The following is a 27,276-nucleotide window of genomic DNA, read 5'->3' on the forward strand; positions in this document are numbered from 1 at the left end:
GAACTCCCAAAAAACAAGGCAAAACAAAAACAAAACTGAAGAGTACAAAGCAGAGCAGAAAAACTTAGCTTTGAGACGCAGGAATCAGACTGGTCTCCAAGAATCCAGCAGGAAAATCACCAGCCAGGAAGAAGGGCGTCGGCAGCCTTATATCCAGTCCTCAATTCCAGCCACCCAGTCATCATCTAGCTGCTCAGGTGTTTGGTAATCAGTCTCACTACCTTCCTTCACCAGAGGAGGGAGCTCATCAGACCTCAATGGTGAAGGGAAAAATGAACTCACAACAGGTACCTATGTATTACCTTATGTTACTGTGTAGTGCAGACTATCTGTAGTTTATGCTCTGTGCAGTTACATATTCTGAAATGCTCCTGTTATTGCAACCTATAGTTTCACCCTTTCCTGTCACATCTGCAATTAATAAAAGGTTACAATTTTACAGCCTCTTTTTCTTAAAGAAGACAGGGGGTTTAGCTACATGTCTCATGCACACCGTGCTAACGTGTATGAGGACAGTATAATTTCTGTTTATTATAAGAGGCGTGTCATTCTCCTTGTGACCTGCAGAGGGAGCGCTCGCTTTAGTCCTTAGTGACAGGACTGCGCGGCCACATCGATGAACTTGGCGCATGCTCATTGCTCCCTGCTCGGCGGAGGCGACGTGCGCGCCCCCGCGTCACTGGGTGAGTGGAGCCGGAAGTCGGGACGTGGCCGGCGCTGTGAGGAGGAGCGGGGGTAGGATGGCGGTGGTGAGCAGCGCTGAGCGGCTGGAAGTCTCCATTGATGGCCTGACACTGAGCCCGGACCCTGAGGAGGCTGCGGGCGGGGAGCGGGAGGAGGCGGAGGAGCAGAGCCGGGAGCTGCCGCCGCAGGATGACACGGAGGCCCCGAGCCTGGAGCAGCGCTGGGGCTTCAGCCTGGAGGAGCTGTACGGTCTGGCCCTAAAGTTCTTCAAAGGTGAATGACGCCGATGTCAGAGTGTGGTGGTCCAGGGGACGAGCGGCCATAGTGTTAACGGAGCTGCCCCCCAGGACAGTGAGCCCTGCAGGTCTGACCTCGGGGACTGCGGTCAGTGATGGGGTCGCCGCCTCCTCCCCGGGGACTGCGGTCAGTGATGGGGTCGCCGCCGCCTCCTCCCCGGGGACGGCGGCCAGTGATGGGGTCGCCGCCGCCTCCTCCCCGGGGACGGCGGCCAGTGATGGGGTCGCCTCCTCCTACCCGGGGACTGCGGTCAGTGATGGGGTCGCCGCCTCCTCCCCGGGGACTGCGGCCAGTGATGGGGTCGCCGCCTCCTCCCCGGGGACGGCGGTCAGTGATGGGGTCGCCGCCTCCTCCCCGGGGACGGCGGCCAGTGATGGGGTCGCCGCCTCCTCCCCGGGGACTGCGGTCAGTGATGGGGTCGCCGCCTCCTCCCCGGGGACTGCGGTCAGTGATGGGGTCGCCGCCTCCTCCCCGGGGACGGCGGCCAGTGATGGGGTCGCCGCCTCCTCCCCGGGGACGGCGGCCAGTGATGGGGTCGCCGCCGCCTCCTCCCCGGGGACGGCGGCCAGTGATGGGGTCGCCTCCTCCTACCCGGGGACTGCGGTCAGTGATGGGGTCGCCGCCTCCTCCCCGGGGACTGCGGCCAGTGATGGGGTCGCCGCCTCCTCCCCGGGGACTGCGGCCAGTGATGGGGTCGCCGCCTCCTCCCCGGGGACGGCGGTCAGTGATGGGGTCGCCGCCTCCTCCCCGGGGACTGCGGTCAGTGATGGGGTCGCCTCCTCCTACCCGGGGACGGCGGACAGTGATGGGGTCGCCGCCTCCTCCCCGGGGACGGCGGACAGTGATGGGGTCGCCGCCTCCTCCCCGGGGACGGCGGACAGTGATGGGGTCGCCGCCTCCTCCCCGGGGACGGCGGACAGTGATGGGGTCGCCGCCTCCTCCCCGGGGACGGCGGACAGTGATGGGGTCGCCGCCTCCTCCCCGGGGACGGCGGACAGTGATGGGGTCGCCGCCTCCTCCCCGGGGACGGCGGACAGTGATGGGGTCGCCGCCTCCTCCCCGGGGACGGCGGACAGTGATGGGGTCGCCGCCTCCTCCCCGGGGACGGCGGACAGTGATGGGGTCGCCGCCTCCTCCCCGGGGACGGCGGACAGTGATGGGGTCGCCGCCTCCTCCCCGGGGACGGCGGACAGTGATGGGGTCGCCGCCGCCTCCTCCCCGGGGACGGCGGACAGTGATGGGGTCGCCGCCGCCTCCTCCCCGGGGACGGCGGCCAGTGATGGGGTCGCCGCCGCCTCCTCCCCGGGGACGGCGGCCAGTGATGGGGTCGCCTCCTCCTCCCCGGGGACTGCGGTCAGTGATGGGGTCGCCTCCTCCTACCCGGGGACGGCGGACAGTGATGGGGTCGCCGCCTCCTCCCCGGGGACGGCGGACAGTGATGGGGTCGCCGCCTCCTCCCCGGGGACGGCGGTCAGTGATGGGGTCGCCGCCTCCTCCCCGGGGACTGCGGTCAGTGATGGGGTCGCCGCCTCCTCCCCGGGGACGGCGGTCAGTGATGGGGTCGCCGCCTCCTCCCCTGGGACTGCGGTCAGTGATGGGGTCGCCGCCTCCTCCCCGGGGACTGCGGTCAGTGATGGGGTCGCCGCCTCCTGCCCGGGGATTGGGTCGCCACCTCCTGCCCAGGGACTGCGGTCGGGGATTGGGTCGCCACCTCCTGCCCGGGGACTGCGGTCAGTGATATGGGTTCTTCTTTTTGGGGACTGCAGTCAGTGATGGGGTCGTCACCCCCTCCACGGGGAATGCTGGCGGCTCCGGGGTCGCATCCGCCTTCCCGTTAGGAGATGATGGGGGGTTGTAGTGTCGGTTGTTTTCCACCTATTGTCCACATCGCTGAGCTCTACTATGTTGGGCCAGTGACCAGCGTGCAGGGTTCGGCTTCTTCCTTTTCACCTCAGCAGAGACGTAGGATTCACCCTCCTAAGTCCTCAGCGACTACTTATCTGGTGAGATGTACGATTACTGCCACACTGATCAGCAGCTTCCACAACCGCAGGTAAATGATGTGCAAGATCAAAACCGCACCGATCAGTACTCCGTCTAGTGGCTGTTCTCTGGTTCTGCAGCTCAGAACACGTTCACTTCTATAGGAGCTGAGCTGCAGTATCGGGTACCACAGTTACACTCTGTCTGAGCCGCTGTTCATGGCCTCCCTGTAGATGAGCTGATATAGTGACTGAGTGCTGGTGATACTTTGTTCTCGTGATCAGTCAGATCCTACATGCGATAACCCACCAGTGTCAAGACACACAAGCCTCGCTATGTAGAGTCGGAGAGCCGTCAAATCCTCAATATGCAAACCCGATTCCAAAACAAGTTGGGACATTCTGTAATACTTTATTCACCATAGAACATAGCTCTGATCAGTCGTGGATTGTTAGACATTTTTCCATTTCTTTTGCAAAAATTAACTATCTTTAAAAATTGATGGTATTTGCACATCTCAAAAAAGTTGGAATCGGATTCACAAAAGGCTGGAAAAGTAAGTGGTACTAATGAAAAACAGCCGGAGGGTCAATTTTCCACCAATTCAAATGACTGTATAAAAAAAGTGTGTGAGAGAGGCAGAGTCTCCCAGAAGCAAGGATGGTCAGAGGTCACCAATCTGAACAACTGCGGCTAACAATTGTGGGGCAATTTCAGGAAAATGTTCCTCCATGTAAAATTGCAAATACTTGACTATCCAACATCTACAGCAGATAATATCAGAGATTGTGGAGAAATTTGTGTACACGGGACAAGGCCGACAGTCAGTATCTGATGAGAAGAGGGAAAAAAAAAAAGTTTTTTTTGTGGATTTTATTAAGTCTTCAATGCCGGATTTTTTCCTCTTCTTATTTGCTACACATGGTGGTCAGCCATTTGATCCATAGGCACGACCGGCTTGCAGGACTATTTTTGGTGAGCACAAACTCCTTTTCCCATTTCTATAGTCAATATCTGATGCTTGTGATCTTCAGGACCTCAGGCAGCGTTGCATCAATAACAGGCAAATCACTGCATAGGCTCAGGAAAACTTCCAGAAATCACTGTCTGTGAATACAGGTGCAAAGAAGTAGCTGTATATTGGCACAATAAAGAAACATTGCCGTCTTCTCAGGGACAAAGCTTATTTAAATTGGACTGAGGCAAAATGGGAAAAGTGTTCTGTGGCGGATGAATCCAAATGTGAAATTCTTTATGGGACTTAGGGTGGACGCAGGCGGAGAGGGACCATCCCGCTTGTTATCGAGGAGAGAGGGACCGTCCTTCTTGTTCTTCCACAGTTCTGCATCTCTGATGGTTGGGGGGCGTTAGTGTCTATGTCAGGAGCAGCTGAGCACTGTATAGAGGTGATAGAAGAACACCTACTCCATCCAGAAGACATCTACTTCAGGGCAACATCTTGTATATTTCAGCAGGACAATGGTAAACCACATACTGCCTCCATCACAGCAGTGCGGGGATGAACCGTCAGCCGGGAGTCCGGACCTTTCACTTATAGAAAACATTTGGTGCATTATGCAACGAGAAATCCATCAAAGATTCAGAACTGCTGAGCCACGAGAATCCGACAAGACGGGGCCAAATGTTCCTCTCCCAAAACTCCAGCAATGGTCTCACCACTTCCTACATGTGTTGTAAAAAGAAAACGAGGCGGTGCACAATGATGGATACATCCCGGGCGCAACTCATCTGAGACGTCGCTGCCATCAATTCCGAAATAAGTTAATTTGTTCTAATGGAGAAATGTCCAACGTTCAACTGATCTGTGTCCAGAGCAAAAGAAATACCAGAGACCCCTCTATATACTACACAGGACACATCCTCTATATACTACACTGGACACATCCTCTATATACTGCATCACACGGGACACCTCCTCTATATACTACACAGGACACCTCCTCTATATACTACACCGCACGGGACACCTCCTCTATATACTACACCGCACGGGACACCTCCTCTATATACTACACCGCACGGGACACCTCCTCTATATACTACACCGCACGGGACACCTCCTCTATATACTACACCACACGGGACACCTCCTCTATATACTACACCACACGGGACACATCCTCTATATACTGCACCATACGGGACACCTCTATATACTACACGGGACACATCCTCTATATACTACATCACACGGGACACCTCCTCTATATACTACACCGCACGGGACACCTCCTCTATATACTACACCGCACGGGACACCTCCTCTATATACTACACCGCACGGGACACCTCCTCTATATACTACACCGCACGGGACACATCCTCTATATACTACACCGCACGGGGCACCTCCTCTATATACTACACCGCACGGGGCACCTCCTCTATATACTACACCATACGGGACACCTCCTCTATATACTGCACCATACGGGACACCTCCTCTATATACTACACGGGACACATCCTCTATATACTACACGGGACACATCCTCTATATACTACATCACACGGGACACATCCTCTATATACTACACCACACGGGACACCTCCTCTATATACTACATCACACGGGACACATCCTCTATATACTGCACCGCACGGGACACATCCTCTATATACTACACCGCACGGGGCACCTCCTCTATATACTACACCGCACGGGACACCTCTATATACTGCACCACACGGGACACCTCCTCTATATACTGCACCACACGGGACACCTCCTCTATATACTACACCGCACGGGACACATCTATATACTACACCACACGGGACACCTCTATATACTACACCGCACGGGACACATCCTCTATATACTACACCGCATGGGACACATCCTCTGTATACTACACCGCACGGGACACCTCTATATACTGCACCGCACGGGACACCTCCTCTATATACTACACCGCACACCGCACGGGACACCTCCTCTATATACTACACCGCACGGGACACCTCCTCTATATACTACACCGCACGGGACACCTCCTCTATATACTGCACCACACGGGACACCTCCTCTAAATACTACACCGCACGGGACACCTCCTCTATATACTACACCGCACGGGACATCTCTATATACTACACCGCACGGGACACCTCCTCTATATACTACACGGGACACATCCTCTATATACTACACGGGACACAACCTCTATATACTACACGGGACACCTCTATATACTACACCACACGGGACACCTCCTCTATATACTACACCACACGGGACACCACCTCTATATACTACACCACACGGGACACCTCCTCTATATACTACACGGGACACCTCCTCTATATACTACACGGGACACATCCTCTATATACTACACAGCACGGGACACCTCTATATACTACACAGCACGGGACACCACCTCTATATACTACACCACACGGGACACATCCTCTATATACTACACGGGACACATCCTCTATATACTACACAGCACGGGACACCTCCTCTATATACTACACAGCACGGGACACCTCCTCTATATACTACACAGCACGGGACACCTCCTCTATATACTACACAGCACGGGACACCTCCTCTATATACTACACAGCACGGGACACCTCTATATACTACACAGCACGGGACACCTCCTCTATATACTACACAGCACGGGACACCTCCTCTATATACTACACAGCACGGGACACCTCCTCTATATACTACACAGCACGGGACACATCCTCTATATACTACACAGCACGGGACACATCCTCTATATACTACACAGCACGGGACACATCCTCTATATACTACACGCGACACATCCTCTATATACTACACGGGACACATCCTCTATATACTACACGGGACACATCCTCTATATACTACACGGGACACATCCTCTATATACTACACGGGACACATCCTCTATATACTACACGGGACACATCCTCTATATACTACACGGGACACATCCTCTATATACTACACGGGACACATCCTCTATATACTACACGGGAAACATCCTCTATATACTACACGGGACACCTCTATATACTACATCACACGGGACACCTCCTCTATATACCACACGGGACACCTCCTCTATATACCACACGGGACACCTCCTCTATATACCACACGGGACACCTCCTCTATATACCACACGGGACACCTCCTCTATATACCACACGGGACACCTCCTCTATATACCACACGGGACACCTCCTCTATATACCACACGGGACACCTCCTCTATATACCACACGGGACACCTCCTCTATATACCACACGGGACACCTCCTCTATATACCACACGGGACACCTCCTCTATATACCACACGGGACACCTCCTCTATATACCACACGGGACACATCCTCTATATACCACACGGGAAACATCCTCTATATACTACACGGGACACCTCCTCTATATACTACACGGGACACCTCTATATACTACACCACACGGGACACCTCTATATACTACACCACACGGGACACCTCCTCTATATACCACACGGGACACCTCCTCTATATACCACACTGGACACCTCCTCTATATACCACACGGGACACCTCCTCTATATACCACACGGGACACCTCCTCTATATACCACACGGGACACCTCCTCTATATACCACACGGGACACCTCCTCTATATACCACACGGGACACCTCCTCTATATACCACACGGGACACCTCCTCTATATACCACACGGGACACCTCCTCTATATACCACACGGGACACCTCCTCTATATACCACACGGGACACCTCCTCTATATACCACACGGGACACCTCCTCTATATACTACACCACACGGGACACATCCTCTATATACTACACGGGACACCTCTATATACTACACAGCACGGGACACCTCCTCTATATACTACACAGCATGGGACACATCCTCTATATACCACACGGGACACATCCTCTATATACCACACGGGACACATCCTCTATATACCACACGGGACACATCCTCTATATACCACACGGGACACATCCTCTATATACCACACGGGACACATCCTCTATATACCACACGGGACACATCCTCTATATACCACACGGGACACATCCTCTATATACCACACGGGACACATCCTCTATATACCACACGGGACACCTCCTCTATATACCACACGGGACACCTCCTCTATAAACTACACCACACGGGACACCTCCTCTATATACTACACCACACGGGACACCTCCTCTATATACTACACCACACGGGACACCTCCTCTATATACCACACGGGACACCTCTATATACCACACGGGACACCTCCTCTATATACCACACGGGACACATCCTCTATATACCTCACGGGACACATCCTCTATATACCACACGGGACACATCCTCTATATACCACACGGGACACATCCTCTATATACTACACCACACGGGACACATCCTCTATATACTGCATGTACTGCACCACGCGGGACACCTCTATATACTGCACCGAGCGGGACACCTCCTCTATATACTGCACCGCGCGGGACACCTCCTCTATATACTGCACCGCGCGGGACACCTCCTTTATATACTGCACCGCGCGGGACACCTCCTCTATATACTACACCGCACGGGACACCTCCTCTATATACTACACCGCACGGGACACCTCTATATACTACACGGGACACCTCCTCTATATACTGCACCGCGCGGGACACCTCCTCTATATACTGCACCGCGCGGGACACCTCCTCTATATACTGCACCGCGCGGGACACCTCCTCTATATACTGCACCGCGCGGGACACCTCCTCTATATACTGCACCGCGCGGGACACCTCCTCTATATACTGCACCGCGCGGGACACCTCCTCTATGGAGTCCTTTCTTTATGGCGATCTCTTCGGATGACTGTTATTGTAGTTGCTCTTTTTTGGCTGATTTTATTCTATTTTGTATTATTGGGCAGTAAGTTTTGTCCGGTGAATTTATCTCCATTCACAGGTTACAGGTCGTTGAATTCAGCAGATCGTGACCCTGTGCGGAGCGCCGGCTGTTGATATTGACTGTTTTTTTCAAAAATTTTTTGTCGGTAATTTAATTTTGCTTTTTTTCAGTTTTGTGATTGGGGTTTGTTTCTGCTGTGGTGGGTGCGGGGTATACTTGTGCGTTTTTCTACAGCCGGTCGTATAATGGAGACCATATTGGTTCCCACCACTGATGAATGGCTGACTGCGGACTCTGCCTCGCAGTTGGTGTCTGCCTCCCTAGTAATAGCACTTTGCCCTGTAGCTTCCACAATTATTCCCCCCTCCCTGTGTGATAAATGGAGGATCCGGGATCCTTGTGGCGGCATTTCTTTTCCATCTCATTACCCTAGATTCAGAGCGCCAGCGAGCAGTGATGCCTCGGTACAAGTGATTGCAGTCATCTGGACGCGGGCCGCTGCCCCACAGACTTGTCCAGGGGGGATTTATCCTCTACTTTCAGTTATTCGTTATCCATCTAGAAATACAGCCGGCGTTATTGTTCTGGAAACACAACGAGCGCTTAATACAACTCTCATTCTCCAGATGTAAGTTTCATAAAGCAGGGCTGAACGAAATCAGGTCACACTGACAACTAGAAAGCCGGACTCGTCACATTGTGCTCTTCGCCCTCCGCATTCAGTGCCTGAGATTGCAACTGGTTTTATTTATTTCACTCACCTCTACGGCGCCATTAATTCCACTGTTTTACAGACATCATCACCACTGTCCCTTTGGGGCTCACAATGACCTATCATTATGTCTTTGGAGTGAGGGGGGGAAACCGACACAAAGAAGGGGAGAACATACAAACTCCTTGCAAATGTTGTCCTTGGTGGGGTTTAAACTCAGGACCCCAGTGCTTCAAGGCCGCAGTGCTAACCACTGAGCCATCATACAGTGCTAACCACTGAGCCACTGATTCCAAATGCATAAACCTGTCATGACTGTAGGGGATTTTGTGGGGGACCATCCACCTGTGACTGAGGGATTGTGGGGGGACCAGCCACCTGTGACTGAGAAATTGTGGGGGGACCATCCACCTGTGAATGAGAAATTGTGAGGGGACCATCCATTTATGAATGAGAAATTGTGGGGGGACCATCCACCTGTGACTGAGGAATTGTGGGGGACCATCCACCTGTGACTGAGGGATTGTGGGGGACCATCCACCTGTGACTGAGGGATTGTGGGGGGACCATCCACCTGTGAATGAGAAATTGTGGGGGGACCATCCACCTGTGAATGAGAAATTGTGGGGGGACCATCCACCTGTGAATTAGAGATTGTGGGGGGACCATCCACCTGTGAATGAGAGATTGTGGGGGGACCATCCACCTGTGAATGAGAAATTGTGGGGGGACCATCCACCTGTGAATGAGAAATTGTGGGGGGACCATCCACCTGTGAATGAGAAATTGTGGGGGGACCATCCACCTGTGAATGAGAAATTGTGGGGGGACCATCCACCTGTGAATTAGAGATTGTGGGGGGACCATCCACCTGTGAATGAGAGATTGTGGGGGGACCATCCACCTGTGAATGAGAAATTGTGGGGGGACCATCCACCTGTGAATGAGAAATTGTGGGGGGACCATCCACCTGTGAATGAGAAATTGTGGGGGGACCATCCACCTGTGAATTAGAGATTGTGGGGGGACCATCCACCTGTGAATGAGAGATTGTGGGGGGACCATCCACCTGTGAATGAGAGATTGTGGGGGGACCATCCACCTGTGAATGAGAAATTGTGGGGGACCATCCACCTGTGACTGAGGGATTGTGGGGGGACCATCCACCTGTGAATGAGAAATTGTGGGGGGACCATCCACCTGTGAATGAGAAATTGTGGGGGGACCATCCACCTGTGAATTAGAGATTGTGGGGGGACCATCCACCTGTGAATGAGAGATTGTGGGGGGACCATCCACCTGTGAATGAGAGATTGTGGGGGGACCATCCACCTGTGAATGAGAGATTGTGGGGGGAACATCCACCTGTGAATAAGGATTTGAGTTGCTGTGCACCTGTCAATGAGGGGATTGTGGGGGGGCGTAGATCTGTCAATGAGGGAATGTGGAGGGCTGTACACCTGTGAATGAGGGATTGTGGGGGACTGTCCTGTGAATGAGTGTGGGTGGCTGTCCTCCTATGAATGAGGGATTGTGGGGGGGCTGTCCTATGAATGAGGGATTGTGGGGGGCTGTCCATTTGTGAATCAGGGATTGTGGGGGACTGTCCTCCTGTGAATGGGCAATTGTGAGGGCCATCCACCTGTGAATGAGGGATTGTGGGGGCTGTTCACCTGTGCAAAAGGATTGTGGGGACCTTCCATCTGTGACATGGAATAAGTGGGGTCTACTGTGGATCCTGACAGTATTATTTTTGAGCAGTCTATTATATTTTATTCCCTTTAGATACATAGAATCATGACTATATTTTTTTCACCCCTGCTGACCTGGCTCTTCATCACCTCTAGTAAGTGATGATGCTGATCAGACCATTATCCTGAGATTCTACCGCCGTACTGAGGTTACAAGATGTCGTCTCGCAGAGGAGCGTGACTCATTTATTTTTCAGTGTGGCTCAGCGGGAGGCTACAGGGAGTTCACTGCCAGACATGAGCAGTAATGTGCTGCGGGGGCCGGCGGTCATCCCTGCCAGCCGGTATAGGATGACACAAGTGTCTGCAGTCCAGTGTCCCACTGATATCAACACAGAAGTCAGCGACGGCTAAAAGGGCTGAAACATAAGGCCGTAAGGACCATAAAGAAGGGAGCTGGTGTCCAATGTAAATTCTCAGCTCAACACCTTGCACCTGATGTCAGGACATAAATGTAATTCTGTACCTGTTACCATATCTCTAGACGGCTGCAATAACCGCAATGCAAGAGGCGACAACTGCGAATCTAGAGTCCTCATGATATAGGGCTATTGCCAACCAAGCGACTCTGCCTCCTCCTGCAACATACCGGCATCTTCCCGTGCCCTCCTGCTCCGTAGAGCGTTCTCCAACTTCTCCTGTGCCTTAATCTGTGGGTTCTTCTGCATCCCAGACGTGATCTGGTTAATCTCTGTATGTGATTTCTAGCCATGCCTTATGGACATATAGTTATATTTATGCACATAGGGGCAGTATTATAGTAGTTATATTCTTGTATATAGGGGGGCAGTATTATAGTAGTTATATTCTTGTATATAGGGGGCAGTATTATAGTAGTTATATTCTTGTACATAGGGGCAGTATTATAGTAGTTATATTCTTGTACATAGGAGCAGTATTATAGTAGTTATATTCTTGTACATAGGGGCAGTATTATAGTAGTTATATTCTTGTACATAGGAGCAGTATTATAGTAGTTATATTCTTGTACATAGGGGCAGTATTATAGTAGTTATATTCTTGTACATAGGAGCAGTATTATAGTAGTTATATTCTTGTACATAGGGGCAGTATTATAGTAGTTATATTCTTGTACATAGGAGCAGTATTATAGTAGTTATATTCTTGTACATAGGGGCAGTATTATACAGTCATATGTAAAAGTTTGGGCACCCCTATTAATGTTAACCTTTTTTCTTTATAACAATTTTGGTTTTTGCAACAGCTATTTCAGTTTCATATATCTAATAACTGATGGACTCAGTTATATTTCTGGATTCAAATGAGGTTTATTGTACTAACAGAAAATGTGCAATCTGCATTTAAACAAAATTTGACCGGTGCAAAAGTATGGGCACCCTTATCATTTTCTTGATTTGAACACTCCTAACTACTTTTTACTGACTTCCTGAAGCACTAAATTGGTTTTGTAACCTCATTAAGCTTTGAACTTCATAGCCAGGTGTATCAAATCATGAGAAAAGGTATTTAAAGTGGCCACTTGCAAGTAGTTCTCCTATTTGATTCTCCTATGAAGAGTGGCATCATGGGCTCCTCAAAACAACTCTCAAATGATCTGAAAACAAAGATTATTCAACATAGCTTTTCAGGGGAAGGATACAAAAAGTTGTCTCAGAGATTTAACCTGTCAGTTTCCACTGTGAGGAACATAGTAAGGAAATGGAAGACCACAGGTACAGTTCTTGTTAAGCCCAGAAGTGGCAGGCCAAGAAAAATATCAGAAAGGCAGAGAAGAAGAATGGTGAGAACAGTCAAGGACAATCCACAGACCACCTCCAAAGACCTGCAGCATCATCTTGCTGCAGATGGTGTCACTGTGCATCGGTCAACAATACAGCGCATGCATAATGCCTTTTTGTATGACCAAACAACTCAATCTTTGTTTCATCAGTCCACAGGACCTTCTTCCAAAATGTAACTGGCTTGTCCAAATGTGCTTTTGCATACCTCAGGCGACTCTGTTTGTGGCGTGCTTGCAGAAACGGCTTCTTTCGCATCACTCTCCCATACAGCTTCTCCTTGTGCAAAGTGCGCTGTATTGTTGACCGATGCACAGTGACACCATCTGCAGCAAGATGATGCTGCAGGTCTTTGGAGGTGGTCTGTGGATTGTCCTTGACTGTTCTCACCATTCTTCTTCTCTGCCTTTCTGATATTTTTCTTGGCCTGCCACTTCTGGGCTTAACAAGAACTGTACCTGTGTTCTTCCATTTCCTTACTATGTTCCTCACAGTGGAAACTGACAAGTTAAATCTCTGAGACAACTTTTTGTATCCTTCCCCTGAAAAGCTATGTTGAATAATCTTTGTTTTCAGATCATTTGAGAGTTGTTTCGAGGAGTCCATGATGCCACTCTTCATAGGAGAATCAAATAGGAGAACTACTTGCAAGTGGCCACTTTAAATACCTTTTCTCATGATTTGATACACCTGGCTATGAAGTTCAAAGCTCAATGAGGTTACAAAACCAATTTAGTGCTTCAGGAAGTCAGTAAAAAGTAGTTAGGAGTGTTCAAATCAAGAAAATGATAAGGGTGCCCATACTTTTGCACCGGTCAAATTTTGTTTAAATGCAGATTGCACATTTTCTGTTAGTACAATAAACCTCATTTGAATCCAGAAATATAACTGAGTCCATCAGTTATTAGATATATGAAACTGAAATAGCTGTTGGTTGCAAAAACCAAAATTGTTATAAAGAAAAAAGGTTAACATTAATAGGGGTGCCCAAACTTTTACATATGACTGTAGTAGTTATATTCTTGTACATAGGAGCAGTATTATAGTAGTTATATTCTTGTATATAGGGAGCAGTATTATAGTAGTTATATTCTTGTACATAGGAGCAGTATTATAGTAGTTATATTCTTGTACATAGGGGCAGTATTATAGTAGTTATATTCTTGTACATAGGAGCAGTATTATAGTAGTTATATTCTTGTACATAGGGGCAGTATTATAGTAGTTATATTCTTGTATATAGGGAGCAGTATTATAGTAGTTATATTCTTGTACATAGGAGCAGTATTATAGTAGTTATATTCTTGTACATAGGGGGCAGTATTATAGTAGTTATATTCTTGTACATAGGGGGCAGTATTATAGTAACTATATTCTTGTACATAGGGGCAGTATTATAGTAGTTATATTCTTGTACATAGAGGGCAGTATTATAGTAGTTATATTCTTGTATATAGGGAGCAGTATTATAGTAGTTATATTCTTGTACATAGGAGCAGTATTATAGTAGTTATATTCTTGTACATAGGGGGCAGTATTATAGTAGTTATATTCTTGTACATAGGGGCAGTATTATAGTAACTATATTCTTGTACATAGGGGCAGTATTATAGTAGTTATATTCTTGTACATAGGGGCAGTATTATAGTAGTTATATTCTTGTACATAGGGGCAGTATTATAGTAGCTATATTCTTGTACTTATGAATTTTGTACTGTTGGGGAATTTGTATGATATTCTGAGATTATAGTATTTTTGTGCATCGTGTAAGTGGTTGTGGATTTTTTTGTGGACGCCGAGTTTGTTGTTCCATCCCAGAGACAGAAGCTATTAATGATGGAAAATTCAGATGTGAGGAGTTCAGTTTTTCGCTTTTGTTGTTTTGCCAAGATCCAATTAAAGTTGCATTTACACTGAAAGATAATCGCTCTTTTGCTCATTTTCCGGATTTAGGCCATAAAGTGCAAGGGTTTTAACATACTTTTTTTTTCAGTTGTTTAGACTTTATGTTCTCAATCGGTATTTCGAAATCTGGGATCTCCTAAACAGTTCTTTGTAGGCAATGTGAAACATTTCGTAATTTTTTTTTTTTGCGTTGAGCCAACTAGCTAATGCGCACACATCCTTTTTGTTTGCCTTTTTTTTATTTTGGATAGGTCAAAAAAAATTGGTAAGAACTGTAGTTACCGTATATTTTTTGCAGGTTGACTTTTTTTTACCACTGACTTCGTCCTTCTCATAGCAAAAATAAATGGGTTTCACATACTGTTATCTGATTTTTTTTTTTTCTCTAAAAACGCAGAAAAACCTGATAACTGTGTTTTTCTGCGTTTTTCACTTAACTGTTGCTTTTGATAGGAGAAAAAATTCTGAAAGAACAAAATACTGAGGACCAAAAAACAAGCTGTGCGCATGAGATTTGTGCAATCTCATAGACTTTGCTGGTACTTTAAAACGCAGCTGAAAAGTTGCATAAAAAATAAGTCTGGAAAAAAAAAAAACCGCAACATGTGAACATAGCCTCTGAGTCAGTACAAGTCTTCATCACCGCCGGCAAACAGAGATCTTGAAATGTGAAGCATTTGAGACATATAGCATGTTGGAAAGCTCAGAAAATTTCCATTTTTGCAGCGAATAAAGTTCCATTGTGACTTTTGACTGCGGAAATGTTTCCTGGGTTCAGTTAGATTAAGATTACACAGATAGTCAGAATCTGCGTTATCTCTGTTACTACTGCTGATAGAGCTCGTACATTGATAGATACACACTGTCCGTTATAGCAGAGCTGCCGTTATCATTGGGCACACAGCACACTATCATGATATTTGATGTGGCTTTCTATAGGCCTGCAGGGAAACCAGGCTGTAATTTTACAGATACATTTGCAAACAAAAACTGAGTTAAATATCTGATAAAAATAAAACCTCTAAACTTCCCTGATTCTGCTGCTTTTTTCTGTTTTGCTCTGCGTCGCTCCATTGCGGAGATATTCACATTTGTTTCTTCTGGAGCGCAGTATGTGAAATCTCTGTTTTGCAGCCCAACTTTGCATTTCTTCGCAGTCTCATTTGGGAAGTGTGTACTTTCACCCCCTCCCTCCAAGATGCTGCCAGTGATCGCACACTGGACTGCTAGATCTTCTCCCTATTTGGGATTGAAAGCAGAAAAGACAGCAGTGCACTACAGAGATTTCACATACTGCTCTTCAAATGGAAAATAGTGAATATCTCTGCGATGGAGCGAAGCAGCGCAAAATGGAAAAGAGCGTCCGATTCAGGGATTTTTACATGGTATTAAAAAATAAAAAAACGCCCTGTATGAATAGATTTTTAACCTCCTGGGTCCAACTACTGAAAAGTGGATTGTATTCTGTTACTCCATATCGCAGCGTCTGATTGCTGCCTACTGGGGTCAGGTGCCTTTATTTCGGTTTTAGTGTCCTGTCACCGGTCTTATCACAGTTTTTTCTGGAGCATTATATGGCGGCACACACAGTTTTGTACATGTTATGTCAGCAATACAGAGGTGTACAGTAAATGTCTCAGTGATGGGTCTCGTAACCATTTTCCTGCTGTTTTTTTTTTTAATTTTTTTATTTATTTTTTTTTACAGAGAAGGACGGGAAAGCTTTCCATCCAACCTACGAGGAGAAGCTGAGACTGGTGGCTCTGCACAAACAAGTCCTTTTGGGACCGTACAACCCAGACACCTGCCCCGAAGTCGGCTTCTTCGATGTCCTGGGCAACGATAGGAGGTAATGATGCCGTGTGGTTTGTTTCATATAATCCCATTCCTATAAAAAAAAAAAGGTAGCCACATTTTATGTAACCTGACATATTTTACCATTTTGTATACAGCTCTGATGCAGATCTGTGTGTCTCCATGGTTACAGACCACATATGAACCATACGTATAATCTTGCCTTTGTACATTTGAATGAACCTCCATTACCACGAGCATTTATGGGAGCTGTATACGCAAAACGGCAAAAGATTTTACATCCTGAGCATTCATCAATCTGTTGTGTCCAAAATAAGAATAAAAAACCAAGCTCAATAACCATGAGCAAGCACAGAACCGCATAGGAGCTGCATACACAAAACGGGAAGTGATTTTAAATCAAGACTTGCTGGGAAGTTTCCTTAGTTTAGCTGGAAGTCCAGAACGTGACGGCTGGATGAGAGTTTGGGTTTGGTTTTTAGATATATATTTTTTTTTTTTTATCCATGAGGACACATAGATCTGCATGGGAGCTGTATACTCAAAACGGCAAGAGAATTTTTAATCGTCTGCAATGTTTATGGACTTTAGTTAACATTTAGTCGCACGTGTCCGGCCGCTCCAGAGCAGGTAGTATTGTAGCAAAGCCTCAGCTGTGGAAGTTTTAGTAGAGAAGAGGCGTTTGGATATAAACAGGGATGTTCTCCTTCACTGACAGCAAGCAGAGATCTTGCCAATGAAATGCAAAGTTTAATAGGAAACTGCAGGCCATTCTCAGCATAAAATTTACATGAAACCGATGAACGGCGCGTTATTAACCTCTTCCTAGCAGCCTCTGCTCCCTCTTGAGTGTCGTTCACACGTTTTCTTCGTCTCAGGAAAGAATGGGCGGCTCTGGGCAACATGAGCAAGCAGGAAGCCATGACGGAGTTTGTCACCCTCCTGAACAGATGCTGCCATCTCTTCTCCACGTACGTCACATCCCATAAAATCGAGAAAGAAGAGCAGGAGAGAAAAAGGTACAAAGCCCTCCAATCCGTACACTCAGCGTCTGTGGCGTTACCTCCTGAAACAGTGCCACACATGTCCACAGGTTGTGTCTGGTATTGCAGCTCGGTTCTATTAAATGATGCTGATAAGTAGAGGATGGTTTGCTGGGCTATTATCTAGTGGCTGTGGACGCCGGACCGTGGTCCTGCATGTCTATAGCAGAGGTTAGTGGCAGCCGCTACCTCACAAGTTCGATGATCAACATCACAAAAAACCCGCCATGTGTAAAAGTAGCCTTAGTCATGCAATTTTGTGAGGCTGCTAGATATTTTGGAGAAATGACTGATTATTAATGTTTTAGGCTACTTTTACACATGCCGTTTTTGCGGGCCGTATTGCCGTGATTTTTGCAGTCTCCCGCAAAAACGGGCCGCAAAAAACCTACTTGGATTGGCCTTTTTTCCCTGTTGTAATAAATTGCAGGGGGAAAAAAACGGCGATCTGCAAATACGGTGAACCGCAAAAACAAGCTACCGTTGTTCTGGCGGTACCATTGATTTAAATGGAGGCCGTGTTCGTGAGCCGTGAAAAATATCGAGCAAGCTTGATATTTTTTCACGGCCGTATATACGGCCAAACGGGACACGGCGCTCCGATGTATTTTTGACGGCTGTCTTTGCGGCTCCATAGAAATCTATTGGGGCTGCAAAAACACGGCAAGTGTAAAAGAAGCCTTAGTGCCGCAGTGCTACTAAGCATGATTGATATGTGAATCACTCTATATGTGCAATACTTGGACTATATACGTCTTACTGTGCTGTAATAAGAGACGGACGGAGTTCATGTACGTCTTATATCATATATGTGATTGGCAAAAAAAAGCTGGTTACCGTAATAAGCTGCCATCACTGCGATTTGCACTGTACAGGGAGCGAGCGACAAAAAAGGATAAAAGGTTTATACGATCACCATATAACCGTTACGTGGAACCTCTGCCTCTCTCTCTTCTCTCTTTATGTTCGTTCTGTAGTTTGACTTTTAAGTTTTTATTTTTAAAGAATTAAGTTATATTTGCATTCACGGCTATCCCACCATTCAGTGACCACATGCGGATTCATCTGCGTTCAGTAGCCGGCAGCGGACATGTGCTGCATCCAGAGCGCTGCCAATTACTGACAGCCTGCACCTACCCTTAAAGGAGTCGTCTGATGATTTAAATGCGTTTTCCATTAAAAAAAAACAAAAAACTGCAGCCGAAAATCATTTTTTTTTTCCAAAACTAGAAAAAGTTAATAATGCATTTTTTTCCCCCCATTTAAATAGACATTAAATCCTCCCTTTGCTCTATTGCTGGTGCACTGGTGGTCCTCCATTATCCATGTGTATCCTGCAGGGATGACGTCACGTCCATCTATGAGATTGCTGCAGCCAATCACTGGCCAGAGCATGTACAGTATGAGACCGTAAACACCAGGGATCGGCTGCAGCAGTCACATGGATTGTGTTATATCATCGCTGCATGAAGAAAAAAGAGTGATGGCCGCCAGAGTGTGGGCACGGGAGCAGTGAGGGAGTCATGGGCCAAGAAAATGTGATTTTTAGGGGTCTATTATATAAAATTTCTGTCTTATATTGAATCAAGTCCTCATTATATCATTAATATAAAGCCGCCGGAATGCTTAAACTTTGACTAAATTCAATACATAGAATCCAACCTGCAGTGTAAAGCATGGGGGACAAAACACTAGTACGAGAGTGAGCAGACATGAGGTCTATTTCAGGTTACCTCATACTCCAGTAAAGCTGGAGGCTGTGATTATGTCTTTTCTATGGGGTTACTGAGCAGCCGGTGTGTAGGGCCCGAGGGGATAACGGACCGGACGATAAGTCCCAGGAAGTGGGAATGGTTGATGCTGCCGTAAATGTTGTGTCCCACGCAGTTTATTGTAAAGCGTCCGTCTGCTTACCTTACAGGAGAGAGGAGGAGGAACGGAGACGGCGGGAGGAGGAGGAGCGGCAGCGGCTGCTGCGAGAAGAGGAGAAGCGGAGGAAAGAGGAGGAGGCGAGGCTGCGGAGAGAGGAGGAGGAGAGGATGCGAGCGGAGGATGAAAGGTTTCGAATGGAACAACAGAAGTAAGTACTCCCATCGGAAGACCCTCGTCATTCTTAAAGTGTATTTTTGGGTGGGTCACTCATATAGGACCCCCATAGTACGAACCATATTGGAAGGGGCAGTCTGTTATATGCAGTGCTGGTGCATCTTCTCCCAGACAAAGACTCCTGTCAGAGGCTGCATAAAGTAGGGTCCCCAACGGTGGGGTCCACACAGCCCCTCAGGGCACCGTCCATGTTTAATGCTGCAGTCACTTTCATTTTACTGGGAAAAAAAAATCCATCAAACTACTAAAAGCTGCGCAGCTCCTCAGCATCAGGGCCGGACCGTGCTTGTGTGTCTCAAATACTGTTTTTTTTTTTTTGTTTGTTTTTTTGCAGGCAGCAGATCATGGCCGCCCTGAACTCGCAGACGGCGGTGCAGTTTCAGCAGTATGCAGCACAGCAGTACCCGGGGAACTTCGAGCAGCAGCAGCTCCTGATCCGACAGCTGCAGGAACAACACTACCAGCAGTACATGCAGCAGCTGTACCAAGTGCAGCTCGCCCAGCAACAGGTAGACGCGCAGACCCCCGAGCATCGCTGCACTTACCCGTAAGACTATGTTCCCACGTAGCATCAATGCTATAGGGTTTTGTGTTGTTTTTTTTTTTTTTGCACAGAAAATCCACTGTGTTTAACAGTTTGAGCAAAGTGGATCAGGCTTTCATGAAAACTCATGGCCACTGTGCGTGTAAAGACTTGGTTTAAATTTGTTGGGTTTTTTTTTTCTGTAGAGCCTGAAAAAATGCTTTTAAAAAATCGCACATTTTGTAGAGAATTAACTAAAAAATAAAAATAAAAATCTCCTTCAACGATAAGTGGGGGGGAAAAAAAACAGGAAAAATAAATCAGGTTTTGATGTAGGAAAAAAAAAACCTGCACCTTCCACTCATTGCTAATCTGGCTTAATTGTTTCTTGATGTTGCATTTATAGATGGGATGTAGTCTGTCTTGTGTGCATCGTCTGTTGGAGCCGGTGGTAGTCTGAAACGCTGCCTCATTAGAAGTTAAAGGGGTATTCCCATCTCCAGGATCCTATCCTAATATGTGGTAGGTGTAATTATAATATTAGCAAATATCTCCAATTAGATTTGTTGTATAGTTCTTCTGATTAGCAGTGTCGCTTACCCTATGTGCAGGGTATTGCAGTAGCTTAGTTATCCCACGTTTACAACCACTCATATAGTGACAGCTGATAGTGGTGGTAAGAGACATAGGGAATCAGAAGAACTATACAATATACATAATTGGAGATATTCGCTAATATTGCTATTATTGCACCTGCAACATATTGAGATATCGCTCTTGGAGATGGGAATACCCCTTTAAGTTTCTTTGTTCTTCCCTTCATGCTTTACACTGCAGATTTGCTTTGTTGCATACTAATGTAAGCTCAGCAGGAAGCAATGAAGAGATGCTCATAAATGAGGTGGTGTTACCCTCTCGCATCTTCTGATATCCCCCCCCTCCTTTTACAGGCGGCCTTACAGAAGCAGCAGGAGGCACTTTCGGCAGGAACCAGCTCCCCAGTCAGTTCTCCATCCAAGATGAACATGGGAAGCATCACCGGCTCCGGGGAGCCCCCCTCGGTCAACGGACAAACCCACCCACACATAGACAGCGCAGAGACAGAACTGGAGGCCGACCCGCTGGAAGACCTGCTGGAGAATGGGCCTAAAGGTGTGATCCTTTGTTACCAGTGGAGTTGGGGTCTGCAGGGTCTGTTGGGTGGGCAATCGTATACCTGGACATTGGGGTCTTTTCCTTTCATGATGATGTTTGAGGCCGAGCAGATTCCTACATGGGGTAATGTTTTATTGTTGGTCATTATTTTTCTGCTTCCCCCTCTCTGTAGAGTCCACGCCGGTCATTGCTGCTCCTTCCATGTGGACAAGACCCCAAATTAAAGACTTCAAAGAGAAGATCCGTCAGGATGCGGATTCTGTCATCACCGTCGGAAGAGGAGAGGTGGTCACAGTCCGGGTCCCCACACACGAGGAGGGCTCCTATCTTTTCTGGGAGTTTGCCACAGATAACTTTGACATTGGTTTTGGGGTTTACTTTGAATGGACAGACTCCCCAAACACAGCTGTGAGCGTCCACGTCAGCGAGTCCAGTGAGGACGAGGAGGAGGACGAAGGTAGTACAATTATTACCATACTGCACGCCATAAATACTGCAGCCGGTGTTCAGAGCGTCTCACCCCCTTGTCCTGAGGAGGTCTGGGCGTAACGAGATGCACCGAGTGGTCATCGAGCTCCCCCGGGAAATCAATAACCAACAATGTGCTCCCTGGGGAGGGTCTCTCTCGGCTTCTTTAATAGGGCATTAAGTAGGGAGTTGACATATAAGGGGAGCGGTCATCAAATAATTGCAAAGCGACAACTTCTAAGATGTCCGAACACCATACCGCTCTTGATGGAGCAATAGACGACCTTTGGGTGCAAAGTTACTGGCTGCAGCAGGATCCTCTCCCCTATGCCCTTCAGTGGGACACTGATTAAAGGGTTTATTCTTCATGAGCGCACAGTTCCCCCGACCTCCTGCTTGTCTGGGCAGCAGAACGCTCCTGAAGATTGACCTATCAGACTGGTGGGATGGTTGAGCCGCTGGTCTTAAACTTTGCGCTCTCCAATGAGACTATTAGAGAAGCTCTGCCTCCGCAGAGGGGAAAAGGGCCAGAACCAGCTTCAAAGTGGCTTGTTCTGGGTTTAAAGTGAACAGTTTGCAAGCGTGCTCTCCTTACCCAAGAAATCTGTCACCACCGATAGATTGTAGAGGTGGCCGGTAACCTAGGCAATGTGCTGTAAACTGTAGAATTAAGAATCCCTCAGAGATCACTTTTAATAAGGGATGAAATGCAAATCGCTTGTAAAAAAAAAAAACAGCAAATTTTCAATTGTACCCAGTGTAGATGGAGTAAAACTGCACCGAAAACGGATCAGATCATGAATCGCCCTGCGGGATTTCTGCAAGACCGCTGATTTCTGACAAATTGCCGGAAGACCCCTTTATGCTTCTGTTTTAGCTCTTTGCAATTCTTGACCATAACTTGTCCCACTTTTGTATCCCAGACTCACTCCTGACTTGTCTGTTCGTTACAGAGAATCCCAACAACGAAGAGAAAGCCAAAAAGAACGCCAACAAGCCTCAGCTGGATGAGATTGTGCCGGTCTACAGGCGGGATTGTCACGAAGAGGTGTACGCTGGCAGCCACCAGTACCCTGGCCGGGGGGTCTATCTGCTCAAATTTGACAACTCTTATTCCTTGTGGCGTTCAAAATCTGTGTACTACAGAGTGTATTATACTAGATAAAGGAGGGGCCCGCGGTCAGGGGTGGAGGGGCCCATGGTCAGGGGGAGGGCCCAGGGCAGCGAGTCGATCACTTGAGCTGGATCCTTTTCGAGAATTGTTGCCTCCTTATCTCTCCTTTTGGCGGCCGACACTAATTCAGAGTGCTGTGATTTAACCCGTTCTTCGTCACTGATTGGTGACCGTGAAAAGGGTTAAACATAATTTGGCTGCGCCTGCACTATTGTTTTTTTCTTTTGTTTTTTTTCGCACTTGTTTGGGATTTTTAATTATTATATTTTATGTGCGCCCACACGGGGGCATTTCATGATCTGTTCAGAAGACGAACGCGCAAGAGAAGCGTCATCGAGGAGGGAGGGCATCTTCGGTCGTCGGCACCTTTGTGTTGGGTACCAGGGTAGTGAGCGCCCCCTCAAGACTGGTCAAAGGGTAAGAGACCACGTGTTCCATCGGTCTGCGCTGTTCTGTACCACGCGCAGGTAGCTCAGTGTCAGTGCAGGCCCCAAAATATGGACGGTTCCTCCTCCGCTATGTCAGAGCAAATCTGAAATGTGCCGTTATCCCTCTGGTATCAGCCGTCTGTAATGGGCAGGAGAGGGGAGTGGTGACAGTTTCTTCTCTGTTCTCTCATCTGTCTGATTTGTCTGATCTTGTACCATGTAAAATATGTAACAAATGAGAAATGGTTTATAATAATAATAATCATATGGAATAATCTGTCCGGTGTGATCTGCAGTTCTGGTGGAAACGCTACACCGCCCCTGATGTAACACAGAGTGGAGCATGCGCCGTATGAGCCGACAAGGGGTAAGGCCACAGGGCGGGTGTGGTGGCTTCCTGAAGCCTGAGAAGCTAGGAGGAATCTGGCAGATTTACGATTGCAGCTCTGGAGGTGATACTGGCATTTACCTGAATGATGCCTCGTTGCCGTATAAGGGTAGGATATAGAAGCCGCAGGGCAATGGTCTCCAGCTGTTGGGAAACTACAACTCCCAGCATGCCCTGATCACCTCTTGACTTTAGTTTGACTTGCACTAATACATTATTTAATTTCTGTTGTTTTCTATGAAGGCTTTCGCTTTTGTTTATCGCGTCCAATGAACTGGATGATGGCAGAATACGGCCACCATACATTTTCCATAGGAGATGGCAGATTTTTTTTTTGTGGGAACAGTCATCACTTGGCTTTCCCAGAAACTGAACGGTTGAACAAAATTTGCCCCTGCGAATTATACTATGAGCTGTAGTGTTTAATGCACAGACATTTACATACAGGTTGTAGAGATTATGACGGTGAGGAGCAGACCGGTCACAGTACAGAGCCGGGTAGATGGGTTTCTGCTCTGCATTGGGTATGGCAGGTATTGTATACGTGTCCTTTTATAAGGAACATTACATGTCGGGTGTTGGGACTTTGCTCCCGGCAGCCACCACTAGAGGGCGCCTGCGATATGTTGTATGCATGGAGCCCTGCGCTGGCTGTAGCCACTAGAGGGCGTTCTGTGGTATGTTGTATGCATGGAGCTATGCACTGCTTGCAGCCACCACAAGAGGGTGTTCTGTTGAATGCACTGAACTCTGCGCTGGCTGCAGCCACTAGAGCGTTATGCATGGAGCCATGCGTTGGCTGCAGCCACCACTAGAGGGGGTTCTGTGGTATGCACAGAGCCATGCGTTGGCTGCAGCCACCACTAGAGGGGGTTCTGTGGTATGCACAGAGCCATGCGTTGGCTGCAGCCACCACTAGAGGGTGTTCTGTGGTTTGTACGGAGCTCTGCGCTGGCTGCAACCACTACAGAGCGTTATGCATGGAGCCAAGCGTTGGCTGCAGCCACCACTAGAGGGGGTATGCACTGAGTCATGCATTGGCAGCAGCCACGACTAGAGGGTGTTCTGTGGTATGCTGTATGCATGGAGCTCAGCGCTGGATGCAGCCACCACTAGAGGGCGTTCTGTGGTTTGTACGGAGCTCTGCGCTGGCTGCAGCCACTGCTAGAGGGCGTTCTGTGGTATGCATGGAGCCATGCATTGGGTGCAGCCACTGCTAGAGGGCGTTCTGTGGTATGCATGGAGCCATGCATTGGCTGCAGCCACTGCTAGAGGGCGTTCTGTGGTATGCCTGTATGCACAGAGCTGTGTGCTGCCTGAAGCCACCACTAGAGGTCGCCTCTGCTGTTACTCCCCTTAGTGGTGGCTGTGAGTCGTCAGTGTGTTAAGTCTTTATAAAGATATATCAATAAATTAGCATAGAATTTTGTACGATTTGGAAAGGTGGACAGGTCACCAGGAGACGCTCTACAGCCTGCTCCAATATTGAATTTGCCCCTGGAAAGTATCTCCATCAGTGAGCTCTCGCAGAGCAGCAGCAGCTCATGTGTACTTACCCTCACCGTTACTCTGCCGTCACCCCGAATCACCGCAGCCTTTGCAGGGTGTCAGTGTGTTATACCTGCAGCGAATGTCACCGGCTCCTGCTGTCGGTTCTGCACCGTGTTTCATCCTCTCGTTAACCCTTTGTTTCCCTGTGAGCCCCCCCATCTCGTTTCCTTTGAGCTGTTCAGTGATAAATGAACAAGTGCAATTTTAAAGGAATAAAATCTCTCGAGATTCCTCTAATGGTCGCGCTGATTAATGGTCACGCAGATTAATGGTCACGCAGATCCTGTCCTCTGTATATTTCCTCTACTTTGTGATATCGGTTTGTTGGAAGGAAATGTCTTACACTGTAAATTTTACTTAATATAATTTACGTTTCTCCTCATTAAAGATGGAATTATCTGCTTTTTGATTTTCTTATGATGTAAAACTGTCGCAGATTATTCATTACGGTGTAATACAGTCGGCTGATGACGAGCTTTAACAATCTGCTATAGAGACCTGATGCTTAAAGGGGTTGTCGACTTTTATTCATCCCCTCTAAAGGGATTGAGGCAGTGATAGAACGTAAAGGGGTTGGTCACGCTCCCTTTATTAGTACTACACTACCTTCTCTGTTTGGCCTAACCTTTTAAAAGCCTGTCCATATGCCCTTTTAGTTCCTATTTCTATCATGCAGAATATGGAGAATGTTTGTCATTTTTTAGGTTGTTCTGTGCCACATAATTTAATAGCATCAAAATTCCCTACGTAGATAACATTTCTATCTGCGCTGCTCACAGCCACCACCAGAGGGTGCTCCCTGCATACAGATTTATTATTGAGTTTCTTGTAGAAACAGTATGCAGAGAACTCCCCCTAGTGTTGGCTGTAGGTAATTACAGGCAATTTGGAGCAGAAAAAGTAAACGCAGCACTAGACCGAAAATATATGGACACTGCTAGACTGTCACTTTAAGAAGGTGGAAAGTAATCACATTGATAACGGTCTGATTGTAAAGGATGAGCACATAGCGGGAGCGTAAAATACAAACTCTGAACTATTAGGTTGGAAGAGGCAGTTGGAGCATTAATACACTGGCTCCTGTTTAGCAGCACAAGTCCAGCAATGAGGAGAGAGCAGCAGATTCCTAGTACAGCAAGGACAGAAGCAACTGACCTCGTGCACATAAATATCGGGATAGCACGAGTTACCCACTGAGCCATGCAATCCCCCCACACCTTCCTCTATGGAACAAGTACATTGACTTTGTGTTGTTCCATATTCATTGCAGACAAGTGAGCGAGTCCTAGTAGCCATAGAGTCACAGCACCGTGTCCTGTCAGACTACTCTGATCAGCTTATATGAAAAGGTATCGTCCAGACTGGACCAGGGTAACACTGTGGATTTTTTTCTGTACTTTTTAAAAGCGCTTGATACGTTGCTACTAAAAGGTTGGTATGTAAAAGGAGGCCACAGCAAAAATGTGTAACCAGGATAACTACTGGCTCAGTCATGGGAAACAGAGAGGTCATTAAAGGCTCATTCTCAGACTGGACCACAGGGGTCAGGATTGGGCCCTCTTCTTTTTAATATATTTCTTAACGATCTTATAGGGGGCTTACACGGAAAAATTTCAAC

General features: G+C 47.7%; 1 protein-coding gene across 2 annotated transcripts; it reads left to right on the forward strand.

Annotated features, from left to right (window-relative positions):
- Nucleotides 1–580: 580 nt before the first annotated feature.
- ACBD3 (acyl-CoA binding domain containing 3) lies at nt 581–26,057 on the forward strand. 2 transcript variants are annotated; one of them, XM_073556388.1, is made up of 8 exons: nt 581–683; nt 16,715–16,856; nt 17,701–17,841; nt 19,787–19,945; nt 20,306–20,480; nt 21,445–21,646; nt 21,822–22,106; nt 23,071–26,057. In XM_073556388.1, exons 1-8 carry the CDS (start codon nt 617–619, stop codon nt 23,280–23,282), a joined length of 1,383 nt encoding a protein of 460 aa, XP_073412489.1. In that variant the 5' UTR covers nt 581–616; the 3' UTR covers nt 23,283–26,057. The 2 variants fall into 2 exon arrangements, with proteins under 2 accessions (XP_073412489.1, XP_073412488.1); XM_073556387.1 differs by lacking the exon at nt 581–683 and adding an exon at nt 690–957.
- The last annotated feature ends 1,219 nt before the right edge of the window (nt 26,058–27,276 follow it).

The sequence above is a fragment of the Dendrobates tinctorius genome, unplaced genomic scaffold (genome assembly GCF_039654945.1).
Source record: "Dendrobates tinctorius isolate UK_male_01 unplaced genomic scaffold, ASM3965494v1 ptg000232l, whole genome shotgun sequence".
Lineage (NCBI taxonomy): Eukaryota > Metazoa > Chordata > Amphibia > Anura > Dendrobatidae > Dendrobates > Dendrobates tinctorius.